Consider the following 22516-nt stretch of genomic DNA (forward strand, 5'->3'; position numbering starts at 1 on the left):
AAGAAAAGAAAAAAGTGAAGAGGCCAGGAGCAGAAATTGCAAGAGTTTGAGAGAAATTCCCCTGCTCTACAGACAACTTGCAGAGTTCTAACACAAAACCACTGTTTCTAAACAATAGTAGTAAGATGCTATTTGCTGTGAACCACTTCCAGGCAGAACTTCACATAAAGTAAGAACTTTGTGCATATTTCCTCAAACTTCTGTGGTTTGAATGAACCTGAATGCTTTACATAGCTCACCCCTGTCTTTTGATCCCCTACTCTTTATGAATACAGGACAACAACACGGTTTCTGCTTTAAAGACTTTTATAAAACAGTCCCTGAAATGAGAACGAAGCAAGTGATAATGTCATGCTGGTACAAGTGCTGCTGAACCAACAAACACCATTTTTTAAGCTGTTTTTTTTCTTCCCTGTAACACCTGCTCTGCATTTCAGAGCATGCTCGGGTGCCTCCTCCACAAGGACATCACCTTCACCACCACCAAAGCTCTGGTAACCCTCTGCAGTTCTATCAAATCAATGTTTAGGCTCCTGCTTAAGGGTTGGCTTGGCTGGTTGTTCTCCTGCTCTGCCAGCCCCTGCTTCAGCCCACAGAGTTGCCTCGTGACTCTCGCTGCAATTTTCTCCTCCAGTGTGACAATCCCCCTGCGAGGTCTGGAAGTGGCCAGGAACTGGTACTGGGAAGCTCAGGGCACCGGTGGTCCCCAGTGGCTTGTGTGTTACCCAACAAGCACAACCCAGTTCCACAGAGATAAATATTTGCACGCATTCCTGCTGTAATTCCCAGGAAGGCAGTTTGTTATTAATTTCTCCCATTAGCACGGCCGTATCAGATCGCTGCGGCATGGCCTGATTGAGCTGAATTGGCAGGCAGCTAGATAGATCAAAGCTGAAAAAACAAGTCAGTGTACCACTAAGGCACAGGATTTTTGCCTGAAAATATCTTTAAGCTTGCTCCATAAATTGCCATTTTGTGGTGATTAATTTCTCTCTAAATTTAATCTTGCTGCATTTTAACCATTGCGTACTTAAAATTTGTCAGCTGGTGGGTTGCGGTGCCACAGGAGAGGCACCATCATCCACCACCAAAGCCAGAGCTCTGCACAGGGACAACCAAAACCCAGGCGTGTTTGGGGCATGTGCATCGTTTGCAGCTGTGGTTTGTTCTCAGATAATGGCCATGCTCGTTGCCTCACAGGATCTGCAGATGTAACTAAGGGCAGTTTGTTCATGCACACACAGAGAATTCTTCTTTTGCATTAACCAAATAATCTTAATTGAGAGAAGCGTAGACATGGTGATAGTTACTTCAAAACTATGTAGGCATAGTAACAGTTGTGTTATTGTGAGGGACTTTTGTGTGGTTTTCCTTCAAATCAAAATGATTGGTTGAAAAAAAATCCACTTCTGAGAAGGCCCTGGGCTGGTCCCAGCACTCTGCGTATCGCCAGGGTTTGCAGGGTAACACTCACCGTGCGAGAAGCGGCGTGCGCTTCGGAGTGCTCCCGGGAGAGCGGAGAGAAATCACTTTGTTCTGACCTGGTGGTGCGCTGGTGGGGTCTAAAGGTCCCGCTCCTGCCTTCCTGGTGTGCAGACATGCTTTGAAGACAGATTGTGTTTTGTGTAAGTCAATCATTGAAGCACTTTGGAATCTCTCTGGATGTAGACAAATCTCTGTTGAGCAGTTTTGCTTTCTTTATCATAATGTGATTACTTATATTGCAGTAATTGTTGATGTTTTGTACCAAGCCTGTGCAATAAACTTCCCCATATTGATTAGGATTCAGCAGAACTAATCCATCTAAGGACATTTATTACCCCATCGGTAGCAAAGCAATTGGATTGCCCCTGTATTAGCGATAAGCTGTGATATACAAAACTGATAAGACTGAGACAGCTCAGTGTCATTTCTCCATGTTGCAGATGTGGCTGAAATGTTCAGTCTGAAAGCCCTGACAAAGCCCCCCTCCAGGGAGACCCTGACGAGCGATGCTGAAAGGGGAGCTGATGGTTTGGGGTGCAGCTCCTTCCTTCAGCGCTCAGCAGATGCCTCGGCAGATTGGTGTTCAAGGACCCAGAGGAAAAGCGGAGCTGGGGCTGCTTCTGCGAGGCAGAGAGGGGTTTGCAAGGGTGAGCTGGGAACCAGAGCTGAGCTGGTGGTCCTTGTCCTGCAGGAAAACCTCACCGTGGGGCAAGAGGGGTCTCCAGCAGACCGGTGACCCCAGGTGTCCTCGCCCAGCCCAGCAGCAGTGTCACCACAGGACCCCCCGTGCTGCCGTCGGGGTAAAGCGGGCGCCCGCAGCGGGGTGCTGAGGACGGGCAGACCAAGCGCTGCGGGGACCTGCCACCACCCTGGGGACACCTCCGCTCTGGGGACACACCAAAGGGCTTTTGGGGGCAAATTTGTGCCCCACGTTTGGGAAGTGTTCTGTGTGCCCAAAGGTTGTTCTCGTAATTGTTTTATTGCTTCCTAGAAGGCAAAGCCTCTCTACCTCCGCAGCAGTGTTAATAATTCATTTTAACTGTGGTACTGTGTTAATTACCATATATCCTGCTTTCTCTTCTCTCTTCCTAAAGTATTTTTATGACCTTAGTACGAGGAAAGGTGAAGTTGCCTTGCCTGGGTAAGTGTGGGCAGCTCTGCCTTGTCCACATCCCTGCCAGTCTCAGCCCTTGGGTGCAGGTCTGAGCAGGATAAGGGCACACAGGGGCAGGACCACCCCTGGGCATTATTTAATTTATTATTTACCTTGCGAGTAAGGGTGGGGGTTGACCCCGCCGCACCCCAAAGGAGAGCACCCCGTTCCCGCTGCCAGCAGCAAGCCCCCTCGCATCTACCGGCCCCCGGGGTGGAAATCCCCCCGCAGCAGCACCCCTTGCAGAGGTTCTGCCCGTCCCCACCCCGCAGTGGCCCTGCCCCAAAGGCCCGAGGCCGCGGTGAGGGGCGGCGGCGGAGCTGGGCTGCGCTCCCCGGGCGCGCACTGCCACCCCGCGTCCGTGTCACCGCCGGTCACCCGCCGCGCATCCCGAGGGGGTGGCAGGGATCTGCTGCTCGCATGAAGGACCTAGGGAGAGGAGGCTCTGAGAGGAATCACAGTCTCACAGAACGGTTTGGGTTGGAAGGGACCTTAAAGACCCCCCAGTGCCCCCCCCTGCCCCGGGCAGGGCCCCCTTCCCCCAGCCCAGGGGGCTCCCAGCCCCGTCCAACCTGGCCTTGAACCCTTCCAGGGAGGGGGCACCCACAGCTGCTCTGGGCACCCTGGGCCAGCGCCTCCCCCACAGGGAAGAATTTCTCCCTTAGATCTCACCTAAATCTGCCCTCTTTCAGTTTAAAACCGTCACCCCTCATCCTACCCACACCCCCTGATCCAGAGTCCCTCCCCACCTTTCCTGCCCCCCCTTTAAGCCCTGGGAGGCCGCTCGAAGGGCTCCCCGGAGCCTTCTCTTCTCCAGGCTGAACCCCCCCAACTCTCTCAGCCCGGCCCCCCAGGGGAGCTGCTCCAGCCCCCCCAGCATCTCCGTGGCCTCCTCTGGCCCCGCTCGAGCAGCTCCGTGTCCTTCTGCTGTTGGGGGTCCCCGAGCTGGCCCCAGCACTGCAGGGGGGTCTCCCCAGAGCGGAGCAGAGGGGGAGAATCCCCTCCCTGGCCCTGCTGCCCCCCCTGCTCTGGCTGCAGCCCAGGCCACGGGTGGGTTCTGGGCTGGGAGCACATGGTGCTGCCTCACGGGCAGTTTTCCACCCACCAACCCCCCCAGGTCCTTCTCCACAGGGCTGCTCTCAATGCACTCCTTGCCCAGCCTGGATTTGTGCTTGGGAATGTCCAAAGGACATCACATGGGTACACAAAACCTGCTGCCCCCCACGCAGTGAGCCACCAGTGTCTGGCATCCCCCGGGGCTCCTTACAAAAGGTGATGAATGCAGTTTGGGATTGTTACATCCCCCTGCAGATGCCAGAGCCCAGTGTGCAGATAGAAAGGAGCAGAATTGCTGGACAACTGGGAGAAACAGGGGAGCCACGCCACGCAGCGCCGTGTTTTAGGAGGGGGACCTTCTGCCTCAGCGGGGAGAGATCAAAGGCAGGAGCAGTGGGATTGCTGTCAAACGAGCTCTCCTGAGAGGAGCCCGTCGGGCCAGGTACTACATCCCGAGTTGGTCTGAAGAGCAATGAGGTGGCAAGATATTTTGGGTGGAGGCAGATTGCCTTTGACAGAGCTGATTCCAAAGGTTAGTAACAAGCAACCTGACCCGCGGCACCACCACCACCGTGTGCTGCTTCCTCACCCACCCAGGGTGGGAATGCTCATCTTGGTCTCTGCAGAAGGTCCCCAGGTGTCCCAAGCCAGCCCTGGATTTTGGAGCACAGAGATGTGGGGACCCTACCTCCTTTAAACAAAAAAGCAAATAAATTCAGCAGGGGCAGCAGCGCTGGAAGCAACAAAGGCCATTTTCTCATCATCAAAAAAATCTCATCATCACAAAGCAGGAGGGAGCAGGAGGCAGCGAGGAGGATGGCTCCGCAGGGAAGTAGCGATGGCAGCACGTGGAAAGAATTCGTTGTGGGGAAGCACCACAGCCCTGCACCTTCTCCTGTTGTTAGAGGAGAGTTAACTTTCAGCCAAGTTACAGAATTCATTCTTCTGGGCTATGCTTGTTAAAGGAAATTTCTCTTCCTTCTATAACAAATGAGCGCTGGCTGGTGAATCTCTTCTCTGCGACCAGTGCAAGCGAGCAGCACGGCGGGCACCGCGCAGCACCGGGCACCGTGCCGGGGCTCTGGGCCCACGTATTTTCCCAATGTGCAGTTGTGGAGGGTGCTGTCAGCATCCCAGCACAGCTTGTCTGCAGCCAGAGTCGGTGTTAATAAATCGTGACTTGCTCTGCAGTGCCCGTAGGAGTTAATGATTAAACTCTAGGGAGGGCAGTGTTAGTGGAATGAGCCAGATATGTTATCTCCACGTATAAACCCGGGTGCAAGGAACAACAGTGACCCTTTCTGTCTGTTATTGGGCTTCAAAATTAAAGGGGATTTGGAAACAAGGAATAGCTGAGGTGCCTGGGAAGCAGGAGCGTACTCAACCCCTGCCAAGGGCAGCCCAGCAGCTCGCTGAGGCTGAGCCCGTGGTTGCTGTGGCAGAGCCAGAGCACAGGCTTTAAGAACAGGAATGAGGAACATTGGATTTAGTTTGGTTTTAAGATATCAGGTAAATTTGCATTGCTGGCAAATAAAGCAAAGCAAACCCAAACCAGGAAAACCCTGGTCGTTTGGACAGAGCAGGAGTTGGTGCTAAAAGGTTTGAATGTGTTTGGTGGAGCTCGTCTTTGCTGTCTGGCATTTCTGTATCTGCAGGTCGTTAGTTCTCCAGTGCTAAGCACCGCACACGTGGGAGTGGCGGTGACAAGGTTTGGGGGTACGGCTGCCTTTTTCTTTTAAAATTCCACCAGAAATAAAGAACAGGAAAAAAGCTAATGGAAAGAAACGCAGAGTATATTGTGTCAAATCCTGCACTAGATTGTCCTGGACATGGGCAGGCATCAGCCGGGCCGCTCCTGGTGTTGATCTGAGCTGAACTCAGATTCACCTGAGTTCACCCACTGCACAGTCACCTTTTAACATGACGGGACAGCTCTGTACATCAGCTAACCCTTGGCTGAGGGGAGTTAAGAGGACACCAATTTTCAGGGAATGTTGTTCCTGTGCTTGTGGGTCTGCCACACTGTTTTTTCATGATTAATAACTGTAAATGACCAGGACTTGCTGTGGTTGGTTGGCGTAATTGGAGGGAAGCCCCTGTGATGTTCGGGGCTGATGAACAGGCTGGGCTCAGCTCTGTGTCTGGCCTTGGGGCGCGGGGACCTGGGACAGGGTGACACAAGCTGAACCCCAGCAGCACTTCTGCCAAGCCTTAGTTTATCACAACCACCAAGAAGCTCACAGTTTTTCAGCATGCCTACAGGGATTAAGGCATCGCCCAGAAGTTCAGCTGAAGCAGCAGCCTCTTGTATTAAACACAGCACGCAGGTGGATGAGTCCCGTGCAGACCCAGGGTCCGGGTCCCATTGCCTTCCTCCTTGTGTGGTCATTTATGCGGCTGGGGCAACAGGAATACCAAGTGCCATTGCACCAGCACAGGAGCATTCCCCCCCGCCTCCTCCATTTGTCATGCACTGCTGTGAGCACCGACACAAAGCACCAAATGGAAGAGAAACTGGGCGGATTGGGTAAAGCATAGAGATTATCCCGGTGACTTTACGAAACAGGGAGAGATGCAATACTCCTTGAAACGGGAGTGATTTATCCCTCCTTTTTGTCAGAGTAGTTGAACTTGGAGAAGGTCCTTCTCTCCATCTGGACGTGAGCAGGGAAAAGGCTGATCCTCAGCTACCGGCTACTGCCCAAACCCTTCTGGGCCGTGGTTGAAAACCCTCGGCCATCTACAGTCCTCTCCCACAGAGCTGGAGCAGCTCCAGCGGGTCCCTGGCTCTCACAGCCCAGCTTTGATGTTCTCCAGCTGGAGACGTGTTGGGCCAGCAGTAACCAACCCACCTCCCCGACCTCCCATGGGAGCGCCAGCCCCGGGGCTCCCTGCTGACACCCACACCGAAGCTGCTGCACGGTCACAAAGTCTATTATTAAGACGACCAATCTCTCCTGGAGGCTGTGGCCCAGTACAGCTGATGTTCTTTGATACCGCCAGAATTTAACAAACCACTTCTCCTGAATTTGATCTTTGTAATGAAAGATGTGCGCAAGAATGCTTTTAATTGGGATAGTAGGTCTTGACAGGCTCATGTAGACATGGAAATGATATGTCTGAGCCAGTATGGGACTGATACTTAAGAAGTAGATGAATATTCCATGCAAAATGCGAAGCTGAGTGTTTTCTTTGGGTCTTTTCTAACACTGTTGCACCACATAAACACAGTCCGTATAATCTGCATTAAGGCACTGAGGGTACATTTACCAATTCTTCAGGTTATTTCTGAAATATTATGATCTCTCTTCATGACTGATTTTTTGGCTAGGGTCTGCCATGCTTTTGCCTTCTGGGCACAAATCAAGGAAATTATGCGCAGAATTAAGTAGTACAAAGTCTGCTTTCAGAGATAGCCAGACAAGAGCCTGGGAACTCGGCTGAAGTCTGGCTGAATGCGGAGGTAGATTTTACTTCTGTTCTTGCTTGTCCCTCGACCACCTCCCAGCCCCCCCCAAATGCCATTAATAGGTTTTACGAGGCAGGAGCAGCCTTTCCCTTGTCTCTGTGAGGGGAGCAGCTCCTCGCATCAGCTGTGTCCGTGCCGATGGAGCCCAGCTGGGGCAGTCAGTTGCTCAGCTCAGTGCCCACCAGCCTCTCCCCTTATAAAAGAGAGGCTCACCACCCACCTTGGGCTCCTGCCAGTCTGCAAACTGGGGCTGGCTTGGCTGCTGCTCCATCAGGTGATGGTGGGGATCCCACTGGCACTCGGACAAGGAACAGCATGTTGCTGGAGATTCTGCTGATGCGAGATGCAGGTTGGGCTACAGCGAAGGTAAATCTCTTCCTTTGTGTCTATGGATTGTGGGCTACGTCAGAGCAGGAGAGCTTTGCTCCTTGTGGTCCTCGCTGCCTGGCGAGGAGGGAGTGCTCCAGCAGGCCAGGGCTGGGGAGCAGTTATCCAGGTGACTGTAAATGTAGGGCTGCTGTGACTGATGCTGCTTCCTGGCTCCTCCTGCAAACAAAAGTGGGGATACCTGGCGCTGCCCGTGTGAGCTGGCAGGCTCCAACCCGCCTGATGTGCAGACAGGCAGCAGGAGAGGTTCCCACCCAGCGCTGCCCTTCCAGAGCTCGTAGGCTTTCAAGTGTAAATGATTGACTTTAAAGGCAGCAAGAGCATGGTATGAATGAAAGAGTTGAGGAGGATACAAGATTAAGCTCTGAGGGAAGCCCTCTGAAGCCAGCTCTTGCGTGGTTTAGTGGTGTATTTTCATCCACGTGCTCCTTTCCTCTGACCACTCGTTTTGCCTGCTGCTGATTCCAGCATTATGCTACTTAATGCTCTGTCCTGCTGCACATCTCTTGCATAATGTAGATAAAGGACTTGCAGTCTCAAAGGAAATCTCACCTTGTTTATCTAATGGGAAAGGAGGAGAGTATTAAGATCTCTCTCAAAGCATTTTTTGCCTGAAACAGAATCTTAACTTCTCTTAAAAACAGGTATTTTGGAGACAAAGGGTTCTCTTAAAATCTTTGGCTTTAGTCAAAACTAGGGAGTACTACAGTTTAACATACATGTCAAGCATGAAAGCGAAGTTTTCATTATACTTCCTAGTAGAAATCTCATTTTCAAAGATTTCTTAGTATGCTATGAGTCGGTGCAGCAATGTTCATTAACAGTAGTTGTGTATATGGCCTGGTTGGTATGAAACGGAAACAAAAGAGAATAAATTGACAGCCACAGATCAAGGTCATTTCTCTGGGAATGAACTCCAGATCTGCCCCTTTCCACGGGGTGAAGTGCTTCTGCTGCTGCTGGGCCCTCTGGGTTGAGTCACTCACCACGGGCAAGCCCCGTTCCAAAAGCAGGCGTTGCTGTTTAATCCTGCAAGCAAAATACGACATTTTACAGGCTGGGTACATTTGCAGCCATTAGAAATGAAGGTGTTTATCCCCGCGGGCTGCGTGACTCCTGTGCTGGGACCTTACGCAAGAGCAGACACATGACCCTGCTTGGTGCCACCCAGAGTCAAGCCCTGATACCGATGGGTGCATCCTGCTCTCGCAGGGGAGCATGGCCACCTCTTAGCTCCACGGAGCTTTTTGCAGAGTCTGGGAGCGGGTTCTGAAAACCAAGCCGCTCTTTCTGCCTCCTGCTTCGGCCAGGGTGGCCCAGGCCCCGAGGAGCAAGCAGGCAGCTGGGGGAAGAGGGGGAAGGACGGTGTGTTTGTAAGCACAGAGCAGCCCCCTTGCTCTTTGGCCATGCATTAGCCCAGAGGCACCTTCCTGAGGCCCCGTGCACCAGGTTGCACAGGGGGGACCCCAGCTCTGGCTGTGTTTATTATGACCCACTCGTACTGGGACAGGTTCTCACCTTAATCCTGCCTAACCCCCCCCCTCCAAACCCCTTAAGCCGCTGGCGATGCCCCAGGCACGTGGCACAGCCACCCCTGCCCCAGGTCAAGGGGCTCTGGGCTGCGGTTGTCACCCACGGTGTGCAACCACGCAGCGGTTTGCCAGTCCTGCCCGGCTGCTGCTGAGCCAGCTCCAGGCTTGAAAGGAGGTGCTGGGCTCAGGCTGGGGGAGATAAAATCCTCCCAGGCTCCTTCGCTCTTCGGGGACAAAGTATACATAGCACGGTGTTTGCTGAGCTTTGGTCAGACCTTAGCCCATGCGGCTGCTCCTGGTTGCCTCCCCAATGTACAGGTTTGCATTACTGCTCATCAGCCCAAAACTAAATTTAGCGAATCGCTTTACAAACAGGCGTTTCCCAGCTTTTGTGAAGCGTAGCTAATCGGACATCACTGTCACGCATTTGTTGGCTTCTTTATGTGGGTCAGGACTATTCCTTCCACTCGTGCACACCTTTTATGCGGGGGTTTGTGATATGATGCAGCTTTATCAGGGGGGTGCCCTCCCCTTTTTTCCATGCAAAACCAAAGCTCTGCTGATGCCTGTTTCGAGAGGAATTAGAAGCCTGGCTCTGGGTTTTGTCAGTAAAAGCCTGTTTTGTATTCACAACGCTGTCTTGAAAAGCCAATTGTACTGCAAGGTCAGTGATGAAAATGATTGAGTGCAACTTCATCTTAATTCTGCAAGCAGTTAATTAATGTCAGTAAATTGTTTAGTGCAATTTCCTCCATGGGTCAGCCCCTCTCTCTAAAGAAAGCCCACATTAATTTTGAAATTAAATTGCTTGTTAGGTACAAAAGCGCTTGCTTTATTAGCAGAGACTCTCTCCAGGTGTCCAACACTGAAAGTCAGGATTGCATGAAAGGTTTTTTTGGTGAAGAAAATAAAATGATCCTTTAAAGCTAAACTGTTAGTGCGGCTTTTCAACTAACACAGCTGCTGTGGGAGATGTCCCGACAGACCCAGGAGGTGGTGCAGCCTGGAAGGGATCTGTTGGAGCAGCAGCAGGTCCCGTGTCACCTGTCCCAGTATGGCAGTGCCATGGAGGACTTTGCTTATTGCACTGCAAGCGCTTACACAAAATCCCATCGTGTGTGGGTCCTGGACTGCAAGAGGCCCAAGTCTCTGGTTCAGATCTCATCACTTGCAACGCCTGGCTGCTGTCTGGGTCACAGTCCTCAAGACAAGACCATTGAAGGCTAAAACTTACTGTTTAGATTTACCAGGGCTTTGACTACAACAAATCTGTACTACACAGTCGTTTTCTGATCGTTTACAAGTTTATTACAGAAATAAGCCACCTTCCTGAAAAGGTGTGCAGCATAAATGTTAACAGCATCAGCTGGGTCTGAAGGATGTGAGGAGAGCTCGAAAGGGAATGAAATGGCGTAGTCTCAGACTTGCATCCCTCGTTTTGGGCAGCACTTTTGGTTCTGCCACCAACCCATGGGCTGCCACTTCTTAACGGTCGCTTCATGATGAAGGCGGATGTTTGTGCGTCTTCGGAGCGCTACCTCCAGGTTGTCAGGGTGGCTGCGAGAGCAGAGCAGCGGGGAGGCGGCGGCACGTCCGTGCAGGCGCTGCACGAGGAGCACTCGTGCACGGGGGGGAGCGCCCCGAGCCCCCCCAGTGCCTCTTGGTCTGACAGTTTTGTATGTGGCAGTGGTGGCTTTGGGGAGGCACTTGCAGGGGGTGGGTGAGTGCTCAGGCCTCAGACTTTGATCAAGTTAACAAAAACCATAAAATCCTAAAGGGGCAGCAGAGTCCTGCAGTTCTTCCCAGAGATGCTTTATCCATGGGCAACCCCTTTTAAAATAAGCCAACCCCCCGATTCCATGACTTCCCTGTTTTGATGAATCCCTAAATGCATTAAAGACCTTGTAGGAGAACATGCCCCATCCACATGCTGAGTGGTGCTTTATATAAATAGCTCATATACACTTGCTATATACAAAATATTATGTACACGTGGTGTTACTTCTTTGCTGTGAAGCTCCAAATGCCTCTTGCACTACCCCTCACGAGATGCTGGGGCAGGAGATTGCAGCAGAAGATGCTTATGGTTGCGCTGCCTGAGGACAGGCAGCGGAGGCATCTGGATCGGGGGTGAGAAGCCCCTTTTCCAGCAGCCCCACTGCCCACAGAGCTATTCCTTCAGCAAGCCGAGCTTCTTCAGTGCCTCTCGCCGGTTCTCATCGGTCGTGCCCTTGGGTGAAATCTTCACACTGACGCAGGAACGGGGTGGCCTGGGGAAGCTCTGCAGTGGGTGGGATCGCCGCTTGCTGCTCTTCTCCTGCTCCACCTGCCCGAGCTCTTTCAGACCTGCAAAGTCCTTCCCTGCCCCGAGGGACGCTGGCCGGGGGCGGCTGCTCCTGAGGAAGCTCGGGGCCAGCCGCTCGATGAAGGACATCTTGCCCAAGGAGCTGCTGGTCTTGACGCTCTGCTCCTTGGTGCTGGCCATGTAGCTGCTCAGCCCCACGCCGGAGCGCTCCAGGGTGTTGGATTTGAAAGTCATCTGCCGGCCACCCGGCACCGACCCCTCCGCCGCCCCGCAGCGTGCCTCAGGCTCCCCGGGGGCGGGCGATGGCATCTCCCTTGGTTGGGGATGCGTGGCAGGTTGAAGGTGGCCGCTGGGCTCCCTCCTGTCTTGTGACAGTCCAAGCTTCTCCAATGCCTCCCGCCGGGCTTTCTCCCTCTCTTTGGGGTCGAGGTGCCCCGAGTTCACCTTTTCGGCAGCGGTGTCACTGGCAGAGCCGGGCTGGGAGCTGGCCGAGGATGGAGGCGGTGCTTTTATCTTCTGGCTGGGTTCTGCAGTGAGCGGCACTGGGCTATTTTTGCTGGTTTTCAGGATAATATTTGGTGGCAACTTTCGCGGTTTGGGGGCAGTTGGAGGCCCACGCTTGGCATCGGGGTCCTGAGGGGCCTCTTCCAATGTGGATTTCTCTGGCTGGCCCCACGAAGTCCAAGTCTTGGTCTCCTTGGCTGTTTCCCTCTTGGCATCTGAGTGATTGCTGCGTGACCACTCATGGTTCACCAGATCATCCTGGAAGCGATCTGGAGGCTGGATAATCAAAGATTCCAGGGACTTCAGCTGGCTTCTCGCATTGGCTTGGTCAAGCCTGTCCTCCTTGGTCATCTCCTTTGAAGATTTACCTGCTGGCACTGGCTCTTCCACTGTGTGGACAGTCGCTTTGCCATCAGAAGCTCCGTTTGCTCTTTGTGCATTTGCTACAGTAATGCTCCTTGGAAGACTGTAATAGTCTGGGCTTGGAACCGCTGCTGGAGCTGAGCTTGAGAAAGCAGAGGTGCTCTTACCACTCTTCTGTTCAGCTCCAATCTGCTGACCTGCACTCAGAGGGGGAGCCCCATTTTCCAAATCTAGGCAGAGAGAGAGATGAAGTTATGCACAGTTCTGCAGGTGGACACAGGACACCTGCCTGCTTGCAAAACACACCTCTTCACGCCTGCTAAGCCAGTGCAGCCATGGCAGAGTACCTGCACCCAGAGAGCTTACCCTGACCCCAGGTAATATGCTGTCGCTGCCAAGGAAGTTGGATACTTTGTACCTGACAAAGCACATGGTGAATGAGGAACCTTGTTAATCAGTGTAAGCCCATTTGGAGCATGAACAAAGATGCTCAGCCCTGCAGTTCTGACCTTGCTCTCTAGAAGCTCCTGCATGTGAGAACTGGGAAAATGCAGCTGGTGCCCAACCTACCTCGCTGCCTACAGCCACTGCTCATCGTAGGGTGATGAAAACAAGCTGGCTTTAGCTTGCCACATGCATAAAACTGGGGCAATGCTCCTTCCCTGCCTGCCAAGGGAATGCACGCCAGTGAGAAAGGCCCTTTGCAAACAAGGGCTGGCACACGGGTTTCCAGCCTACCCCGAGGAACAGCGTCTCTCTTGGGCCATGTCCTGGGCAGCTTGGAGGGCTCCACATAGTCGGTCTCATCAGTAGAGACTCCGCTGTCTGCTTCTGCATCCAGTGAGCCAATAGTTTCTTCTAAGAACATCAAACATTCTTTCTCTTCCACAGATAAATAGTCATAACTGTTATCGCTCTGCAAAAAGAAAAAAAAGAAGCACAAGTAAGAGACAGAGGTGTGTTGTTATTTGCAGCCCTGGCAGTTAAGAGGAGACCTGTGACAGCTCCTGGCCAGGAGACTTGGCCAGTGACTATTCAAAAATTTGGAAAATGAGACAACTTCCTCTAATATATATATATATATATATATATATATATATATATATGCTTAAAGCCATTTTCATATTATCCTACGGTGAGCATCGGAAGATGGGTTATTCTCAACTTGAAAACTTGGCCTCTACCTTTTATGTTTTTTAGGTTGCTTAGAAATATGAGCAGCTGGGTAACTTAAATGGTCTATAGGTACAGACACCTATGCTGATCAGCAATGCTGAATCTTAGAAGCTTGCCTAAACATCATAAATACTGAAGGCTTATCTGAGGGTGGTGATCCCTCTCCTTGTTCTCCCATTCATATCCCAGCAGGATCCTGTTTAATTTTTGTTGTATTTCAAGTATCATGAGATGATTGCTGTGGAAGTGCCAAATTACAAGGTGATATGTGCAGTATACAAAAAGAACTGAAGTGCAGGAAAGGATGGAGTGTGCATCAGATCAACAAGCACAGAGGAGAAATTGTCCCAGGTGGAGTTGTTTTGCAGAAAGACACGTATCCAAATCTTTTACCATGCAATATTGCAACCAGTTTTTCCATCCCTAATAAATTTCAGAGGGTTTGGTTCTGGTTTGCAATACATCAAATGGAAAACCTGTTCGGGACTGAGCGTTGCACTTACGCATATCAATTATGTTCTAAGTCAGACAAGATGTAATTAGTCCATCAATCTTGGAATCAGTGTTTGGAGACAAACAAGCTTTAATGGACAGATAGTGAAAAATTACACATCTACACCCATGGTCCAAACTCATCTCTGCCTTAACTAGGAAATTAATCTCTTGTCAGCTGGGAGGAGCACTGCTCGCTGCCTCTTCCAGGTGAAGTCACCCTTGGAGCCAGTCTGACCCAGTTATCCAACTGGTCTAATTCCTCACTGGGGAACTTGTCAGGTTCCTCCTGCCCAGTGCCTGCGCTACCTGTCTCCGCATCTTCAGGCAACACAGGAGCTGCTGCGCTCTCAGTATTGTTTCCCAGAGGAGACCTTGCAGAAGCAAAGGCTCCTGATCATTGCCACATGCGTGGCAGGACAAAGTCTGGGAGTGCTTTGGGGCAGGAATTAATTTGGCTCTTGTGCTGCCCTTAGCATGGTGCTGTCTCAGGGCCCCTAGGTGATTTCAAAGCACTGATGGAGAGCAGTTTCGAGCCAACATCTGACCAAAATCCTTCCTCAGCTGCTGAGAGGAGCGAGTTGATCCCCTGCCATGGCCGGGCTGGGTACAACAGGATTACTTACACGCTGGGAGTGGTTGGAGGCTGTGCTGACCATGCTGTCACAGCTGCCAGAGTTGCAGCCAGCCATCCCCAGCTCCTTCCTAGGCATATCACAGGCTGCTGCAGTGTCTGGTGTGGGGGCAAGATCCTGGCTGAAACAGAAGAAAGGACAGGCGTTAAGCTGTGAGACCCCCCCCTCCCCAGGGCGATACAAGCACGCTGGCTCGGCTGGAGTGAGGGCAGGTGGGCTGTGAAGCTGCTGCATGGATGCAAACATGCTCTGTCTTAAGCTGTTCTCTCCAGAAGAAGGGGCAGCTGGGCTTTTTTAAAGCACCCTTGGAACTGAAGTTTACCCCACAAGAATCAGAACTAAAGTAAGCCCTGGACTGCCCATCTGTGGCCATCTCTAATCATCTTGGAGGGGTGGATAAGGTTGTTCCTGGGTGAAGGAAAAAGCTGTAAGCCCAGCTCAGCCTCGGAGCTCGGCAGCAGCGATCCCGTCCCAGCGCTGCCTCGTGGGATCTCTTCCCTCCACCGCTGCCAGCTACGCAGCTGAAGTGCTCTTGAACTTCTGAACACGTTGACCCAAAATGCTGCTGTTGAGTCACGGCCTTGCTCTGCTGGGAGCTTCCTCTGCCACCCTTCCTGGGGGGCCACAGAGGTGCCCGGGCTGCACCCCACTGACCCCCTCTGCTCCTCTGGATGCAGCCCGTACCCCCAGTACCGGTGAGACCCGAATGCGGTAGCAGTTGGCTGACAAACAACTTGCCATGGAGGTTCCCAACAATGAGACCATCCCGGGTGGCAGAGGGGCCAGTTATCCTCTCAGGCTGCGTGGCCAAGAGCTCTGCTGCCTGCGGGGAGAGGCTGAGCAGCCTACAAAAGGCATAATTACTTATGGATGTAAAGCATTAACCTTCCAAAATTTACTGACACCACCAATTACGTGCGCACCGCCCATTCTTCGGGAGCGAAGAGCTGGGCTGCAGAGGCTAATGAGCAGCAAAACAAACACCCCCTCCAACACACACGGACCCACGCAAGAGGATTTGCTCATCGGAAGACAGAGGAGCTCTTTGTGCTGTAACCTGGCCACGGCACGCAGGAACACACTGCTGCTTTTTTTTTCTTGTAGCAGGATCAGGGAATTAGATCTAGTGATAAGTGAGCAGAATTGGCTGCTTGTTCAGTGTTAGACCCTGAAAGAATTCCTTTGTAATTGGAATATGCCGCAAAAATCAGATTTCAACACCCACACACTGACGGATCCAATCCTTCCACATAGGAGGAGTTTAATATTTCGTTCTCAGCTTTGCATTATTTACTGCTTAAATTACATTTGATTAAGAGGTGGCTTTGGAACAGCAATACCTGTGATTCTTTGAATTTGGATAACTTTAAAGCCAGAGTTTTTAGCTGTCAAGAAGCAGACACTGTCTGAGTTTGGCGGTTTTTAGGCTTCTGCAAGTGGTGCAGTTTCACTGTGCACCCGAATATTTGCAATGAGAAATACGAATCTGCTTCCACGCAGCAAGAGGCTACCATCTGCTTGATTGTGATTGCTGCAATGCTCCTCACTCCCTCCTGCCCTGCCACACAAATTTGAGAGAGCAAAACACTCCTGGGGAAGTGAAAATCTTGCTCAAACTCTTTGCTTGTGCTGGATCAGCTGGTCGGAGCCAGTGTCCGCTGTGCAAGGCAGCCCCCGGGGAGGGAGAGCAGCAGCATGACCCAGCTCTAATGAGGTGTCTTGACAGAGCTAATTTCTCCAGGAGGATGCCCACCATCATCAGCCCATTGGGATAATAAATAATTTGGTCTCATTCCGCTCAAACAGCATTTGCAGAAACACAAAGCTGCTGCCAAGGCTTTGGCACCCGCTGAGCCCCAGGTCATGGGGAGGCAAAGTTCAGCCCGGAGCTTGCTGGATGCTGGAGAGGATCTGTGCAGAAACAAGAAGTTCATTTTCCTGCCCACTAGTTCTCTGATGCGATTATGGCTCTAATGCATTCATCCGACTTGGGAAAGGGAGGGGGGAAACAGCGTTGAAAAATCCCAGGTTTTATGATTTGGAAGGATTTTTCAGTTTCTTCATTTTGCTGAATAACATGGCAGTTTAGCCACAATCTAAAAATATGACCGAGCATTTAAAATAAAAGACATTGTACTTGAAAAGCTGTTTTTCAATGCTATATATCTTCCCTCCCCTAAAAATGCTTTCAGAAGAAGCTATTTTTTATCTAAAATATAAGGTCAGTTTGCACAGCTTTTGTGACAGCTGCCATAACTGTCCTTTACAAAGCTCACTGAGGCCTCAAACATCAAAGAGGTGCTGGGTAGCAATTAATGCTAATTGCTTTATATGAAGAGGCTACTTTCTTTTAAGCCCAGTACTACTACAAGCACTCTACCACAGCTCTCCAGCAATATTAAAGAACCTCAGTATTTTTGCTGTCGAAGGCAAAGCAGCCGTGCCCCCTCTGTCCTACAGCTGCTGACAAAGGGCTTCATCCTGGCCAGCTTGAACTACAAAACAAAGCAAAATGCCTTTTGCAGGTGCCATCCCAGCTGCTCCCGCTCTGCAACAGCACAGCGGGACGGATCTCACCCCAGGGTGAAAGCAGACGATGGCGGCAGATCTCTAGTTCTTCCTATTTAAACAAGTAAATCAAGTGCACGTAGCAGTTGCCTGAGCAGTTTGCTGTTCTGAGCACAAGTTTTCCCAGTCTCTCCACCAGCAGCTGCTGGTCTTCCCAGCTTTCTTCCACCAGCTGCTTTAAACCACCTCCTCCCTCTTCGCTGGAGCCACGCTTTACCCTTCCTAAAGCAAAGCACGTCTGTAACCCTGAAGGTACCCACAGCCCGGTGTCCCACCCGGGCAGAGATGCTCAGCCCCTCGCCCACAGCCCATTCAGCAGGAAAAGGACAGAAAAAAAAAAAAAAAAAAAAAAAAGACAAGAAAGATTATAGATTATTAATTTTTTTTTCTTTTTTTTTACCAGGACGTCTGTCGTTCCACGCTGCCCGAATCCTTGTCCCGGCTGTGCCTATCCCAGGACTTCTTTGCTTTTCTGGGCTAACCAAACAGAGCCGGGTTACACATTAACTTGCCTCCCCAGTGAAGATAAGGCTGCGCGGGTGCTTGGCAGGTGGGTGCTCGGCGGATACGCGCTCGCGGGCGAGCCCCTGGCCCCTCACCTGCAGCCTGCTGCACCGGGGGGAGAGAAACTCATCTTGCCCCCATGCCAGGCAGCTTTCCCGCTGCTCCGGGCTGGGGTCACAGCACGGCCGAGCCCCTAAAACACCTGCATGTTCTGACCCGAAGCGGCCGGGTCCCTGCGTGCTGTGTTCTCTCGCAGAGAGCAGCTTTGCTCTGAGCCGGCGCGCTGCAGGCAGAGGCGGGCAGCAGCACCGGTGCCCGGGAGGCTGCGGGCAGCTCCGCTCGGTACCACCCAGCTCACTCACTTCCCGGCTTGGCTGGTGTCCTCTGATGTCCTCAGCACGGGTTTCGCTGGAGACTCCTTAATCCGACATCCTGTTCTGCCGCATAGCTGCTCGCTGACACGCGGAGGAGCCGAACGCGCAGCCCTGACCGAAGCGCCTTTGTACGTAGTAATTAAGTCCTTTGCTGGGCGTTTGCGCCGTGCGAGGCTGAAGGCATTACCCCACAACAGGTTTATTCTCTTCGGTGGTTTTGTGCATGAGGTCCCTCAGCTCAGGATAGGATCTGGTTCCTTCTTGGCTCTAAAAACACAGATTGTTGCTGGAACAGGTATATACTTGCATATCACCAAAGCTTTCCCAGAGACCAAAAGTTTGCTGCCTGCTGCTGTACGCTGTAAGGAAATTCTTGTAAAAACAGGTAAAAAGACGTTTTAGAAGGGAAGCTTCACCACTAAGCTTTATTTATGTGCTAGAGGAGGGGGTGCCCAGGTCGTGCACAGCTCTGGGGCTTGTTCAGCACGGACTGACCAGCTGCTGACTTGCAGGTCCCCCTCCTGCCATCCTTCCCTGCAAGCGTTGAGCCCCTCTGCAGTTCATTCCCTGTCTCTCTAATGCTGGAATCTCTCTTGCTTGTCAGCTTGAGGTCCAGTCCACAAGCCTGGGTAAAGCTGAAGCCCCCGAGACACCTCTCAGGCTCCTCTTCCCCTCAGCCACCCTCCTTGCTCACACCGACACCTTCCCAGAAACTGCTGCTGGGGCACCTCCTTCAGCAGCATCCCCTCCTCCAAGGGCGAGGGTGTCACATCTGCTGCCCCTCTCCAGGGGGAAGGTAAAGAAGAGCCCAGTTATTCCACCTGCAGCACCCTGTGCAGCACTGGGTGATGCCGACCCCCAGCACCCGATCTGCCCAGGGGGTGCTGCAGCTCATTATTGCCCTAACTTTGGGTGCTCCTATTAAAGTTACAACTTTTCTCTCTGATAAACAATGCTTAGGCCATTGCTCCCGCCCAGCATAGACTTGTATGTGCTCTGTAAGGTGCTCCTCACTGAGTAACTATAAATATCTAAGCAGAAGCCCTGCAGCAAACTTCCAGAACTGATGTAGTCATCACATTCATTCACGTTTTTCATGTTTCAACGATTTTTATTATTTTTTTTTTTTTTTTTTTTTTTTTTAGAAAAAGGCTGTGTTGCAACACGTGTTCTGGGCTACAAAGAACAGGGAAGTGGAAACATCATCAGTTAATTAAAACTGTGGTAGGATGGAGAAAAAGCAGATGAGCCAGGAAGCACGGCGGTTCCCGCCAGCGTTGCTGAGCCCCGGCTGTGCGCGGTTACGAAAGGGAACATGTGCTGAGGAGCAAACCAACAAGCCCGAGCTCCTGAGAGCCCCGGCCAGCCCGGCTCTCCCATGCTGGCCTGCACCAGAGCTTGCTTCAAGAAAGGGAGCAAATCAAACCCAGAGCTAATTCTTATTGCATGTTCGGACAAGGTGAACGAGCAGCCACTCCAGGATAGGGAAAGTGTGTCCTGAGACCACAAGGACTTAAATCTGTCCAAGAAAATAGGTAGAGCTTGTTGCCTGCAGGGCTCCGTGGAGGTCAGGAAAATGTCACGATCCATTCAAAGCAGTCTTGAGCTTCTCTGAATCAGATGCCCAGAAAGAACCTGTTCTTTTTCCACGTTCCTCTTCCTCCAACAAATATAAATAGCTACAACCCAAAATACAGTGTGATTTCATATATACGGCATGAAGTATATGCAGGTAGTCAAATGATGCAGAAGAAAACTACACAAAGCTGTGAAAGGACTTTGGCATGTTAACAGACCCGTCGTGCCTCACCCTGTTCATAAACAAAAGAACACAAATGATTCAGGCCTGGCCCTGAAGGAAACTCATCCATACGGCGTCACCGATGAGATACCTGTTAACGTAATGACGTTTACTTGACTCTGTAGGACTGTTGGACACTTTCTTTAGACCAAATTGTACGTATAGTATGTATGCTGGCAAAGCAATTATGAAAAATGCTAGGTAGTTAATACCTAGTATTACACAGCAGTTTAGAGAAATAATTAAATCTTAATATGGCTGTGAACCGAGCAAGGAACCGTATTTATTATCCCTACTTTACAGAAAAGAGCTAGAGAGCTGAGGTGATCTGTTTCCATAGCTTGGTTAGCATTAACTCTACATCAGAAATAAGGAGTCAGCTCTCAAGGCATAATACAGTTCCCAACGTTTTCCCCAAGGCTTTAATTAAAAATAATAGACAAGGACACTGCAATCTTGGACAACCTAATTTAGTTAACTCCCCTATTGCGTTCCGTTGTTGCATTCTGGTGCTCAGACTCAGAGGAGTGAGAAAGAAATATTGATTTCAGCCAATTTGAAGTAATTTTTATTCTGCCCAGTCCCAAACAGAGAAAAACCTGATGGCAGTTTTACAACTGGACGCATAGCTTGATTTAAAACACAGGCAGACTTTTAATTTGTATGATAAAGAGCTGTAATTTTCTAAACAGCGCACTGAAAACTTTTTGTTCCTCTTATTAAAGAGTTTCCCTGCCAGGGAGAGGTTTGCAGGGCTTACCCACGGGTGGGTTTGCGTGGGGCAGGAGCCAGAGCCGCCCTCTGATGCTGCAGGCAGGGAAAGCTGCCGAACGCAGACGCTTCAGCGGTTGTGTGTCAGTCTGATTTCTCAAAGACTCCATCGACACATGGATTTGTGTTTCAGGCAGTCAGCAGAGAAATTCTGCATTTTCTTCATTTGTGCCTGTCCCCTCGGTCCTGCTTCCTCAAAAGCTGAGAATGGCAAATAGATAATACTGCTTATGTCACAAATGTTTGTAAAAACAAACGCTGTGTTCCTGCGTTGCCGGTGCAGCTTCACCGTGGCTTTGTTGCCCTGGGGTGGATCACGACTGTAGCAGTTATGTTCTGGAACAGCTCTCTAGAAAGAGCAGGATGGGTGCAGGAGACGCTGCTCCCAAACCGTCACAAGCGGCCTCTGCTGTGACTCTGCACATGAAAAGGTGCAGATGCAAGATACTGATTCTGTACCATGTAACAAGATGTCCCGTTTCTCATTTATCTTCCCAGCAATTGCTCTTTTTATGTAAATTTACCAAGAACTAAGGCATTAAGTTTGTCCTTCAGAAACTTCAGAATATTACTGATTTACTTCTGAGACCAGTCTCTCAGGCAATTGCATCCATGAAATAGATATGTGTGCAACTGAACTTCCTGAGGTCTGTCTGCTTAATGATTTATATATTTAAATGCCTAAAAGATTCTGGAGGTATGTAAAACCCTCTTTATGCTTGTTCCTCTTGCTACCTGACTCTAATTACACAGCGGAAATACTTTACCATTAAAAAAGAAGCTATTGTTCAACCAGTTGAAGAAGCTTCATCCTGAACCGGTTGCGCGGCCACGTCCTCTCTTGCCATGACTGTCTCTTGGGAGTCGAGTCAAAAAGGAAATGAAAGAGATGCAAACTGCTCCAAGGCCACACCGTGTAGATGGGAAGACCTAGAAAAGGTGCTGGTGCACACCAGCAAAAAGAGCACAAACCTGAAATTCCAGAACTGAGGCACAGACTACACTAAACAAGTACGCACGCATCTGTCACGTTTCTTGGTGCATCAGCAATTTTTGCAACTCGGGGCACGTGTTTAAGGAGATATGTTCTAGGAACTGATCTGCACTGATGAGACACAAACCAGAAGGCTAGACCACTGGATGCCATTGGAGACACCGACTGGAAACGTTTGCTAACGCCGCTGGTTTTACTGCGATGGGAACACACCCTGCCGACAGCGGTGAAAGTCCTTGCTCAACGTGTAAGCTCAGGCAAGCTTTTAAAGTGCTGTTATAACCACGAGATGATGTGTATCTCTTCACAGAATAGACCATGTTTGTGAAAGGCCACGTGATTAGAGTGTGTTAGGCTCTTCTTTAATTAAAGAAGGAATTTAGTGCTGGTGGAACGGCCAGGCTGGCACCAGGAAACCACAATTCTTACACGAAGAACCAGAGCTACACAGGTTGGTAAAACAGTATCAATAACCAGCTTTTAGTAAGCACACCTCCGAGGCAAAAATTTCGGTTTCCAGGGCCCACTTAGCTACTGACCTCTGCGCTGAAGTATTCAGCAGGAAATTTTAAGCTTATTTTAAATTTACGTGGGAATAAGTGCTGATGGTAAGGACATGGGTCTGTATCTTACAGGCTTTCTGGATTGGTGTGGCCAGGTGATGCTATTCCCTGCCGGTACCTGAGCCTTGGCCCCACACCTCTCTCCTGAAATAGCTGTAACTAACACCTTGCTGTAGAATTAATAACAGTTGAGTGCAAATGTATTAGTGATGTTCAGAAGTTCATCCTACTAGTCTTAGGATGCCATTTTTGTGATACTTCTATAATCGTATCATTAAGGGCAGGCAAATGCTGGTAAAAAGGTACTAAAAACACCCCTAACATTTACAATATTTAAAAAAGAAAGGGAGTTATACTTTAAATGTATCCATATCTTACATTTTA

At 50.6% G+C, this 22516-nt stretch overlaps 1 protein-coding gene across 5 annotated transcripts; it reads right to left on the reverse strand.

Annotated features, from left to right (window-relative positions):
- Positions 1 to 10372: 10372 nt before the first annotated feature.
- CUNH1orf116 (chromosome unknown C1orf116 homolog) lies at positions 10373 to 18688 on the reverse strand. 5 transcript variants are annotated; one of them, XM_033009577.2, is made up of 5 exons: positions 17992 to 18688; positions 17526 to 17602; positions 14549 to 14678; positions 12993 to 13170; positions 10373 to 12484 (listed from the first exon to the last, which is right to left on the reverse strand). In XM_033009577.2, the coding sequence occupies exons 3-5, from the start codon at positions 14633 to 14635 to the stop codon at positions 11253 to 11255; spliced, it is 1497 nt and encodes a 498-aa protein (XP_032865468.2). In that variant the 5' UTR covers positions 14636 to 14678; positions 17526 to 17602; positions 17992 to 18688; the 3' UTR covers positions 10373 to 11252. The 5 variants fall into 5 exon arrangements, with proteins under 5 accessions (XP_032865468.2, XP_032865469.2, XP_032865471.2 ...); XM_033009578.2 differs by lacking the exon at positions 17992 to 18688 and adding an exon at positions 17725 to 17985; XM_033009580.2 differs by lacking the exon at positions 17526 to 17602.
- Positions 18689 to 22516: the final 3828 nt, after the last annotated feature.

This window comes from Tyto alba, unplaced genomic scaffold, assembly GCF_018691265.1.
Source record: "Tyto alba isolate M040663 unplaced genomic scaffold, T.alba_DEE_v4.0 Super-Scaffold_30, whole genome shotgun sequence".
Lineage (NCBI taxonomy): Eukaryota > Metazoa > Chordata > Aves > Strigiformes > Tytonidae > Tyto > Tyto alba.

Coding starts and splice junctions, on each gene's coding strand:
- CUNH1orf116 (XM_033009576.2), bottom strand. CDS start 15,809: ATGTGGAAGGATTGGATCCGTCAGTGT. Junction 14,675..15,782: donor AGGATTGGATCCGTCAGTGT/GTGGGTGTTGAA, acceptor TGTTTCAGCCAG/GATCTTGCCCCCACACCAGA. Junction 12,485..12,992: donor GAGAGACGCTGTTCCTCGGG/GTAGGCTGGAAA, acceptor CTCTCTGCCTAG/ATTTGGAAAATGGGGCTCCC.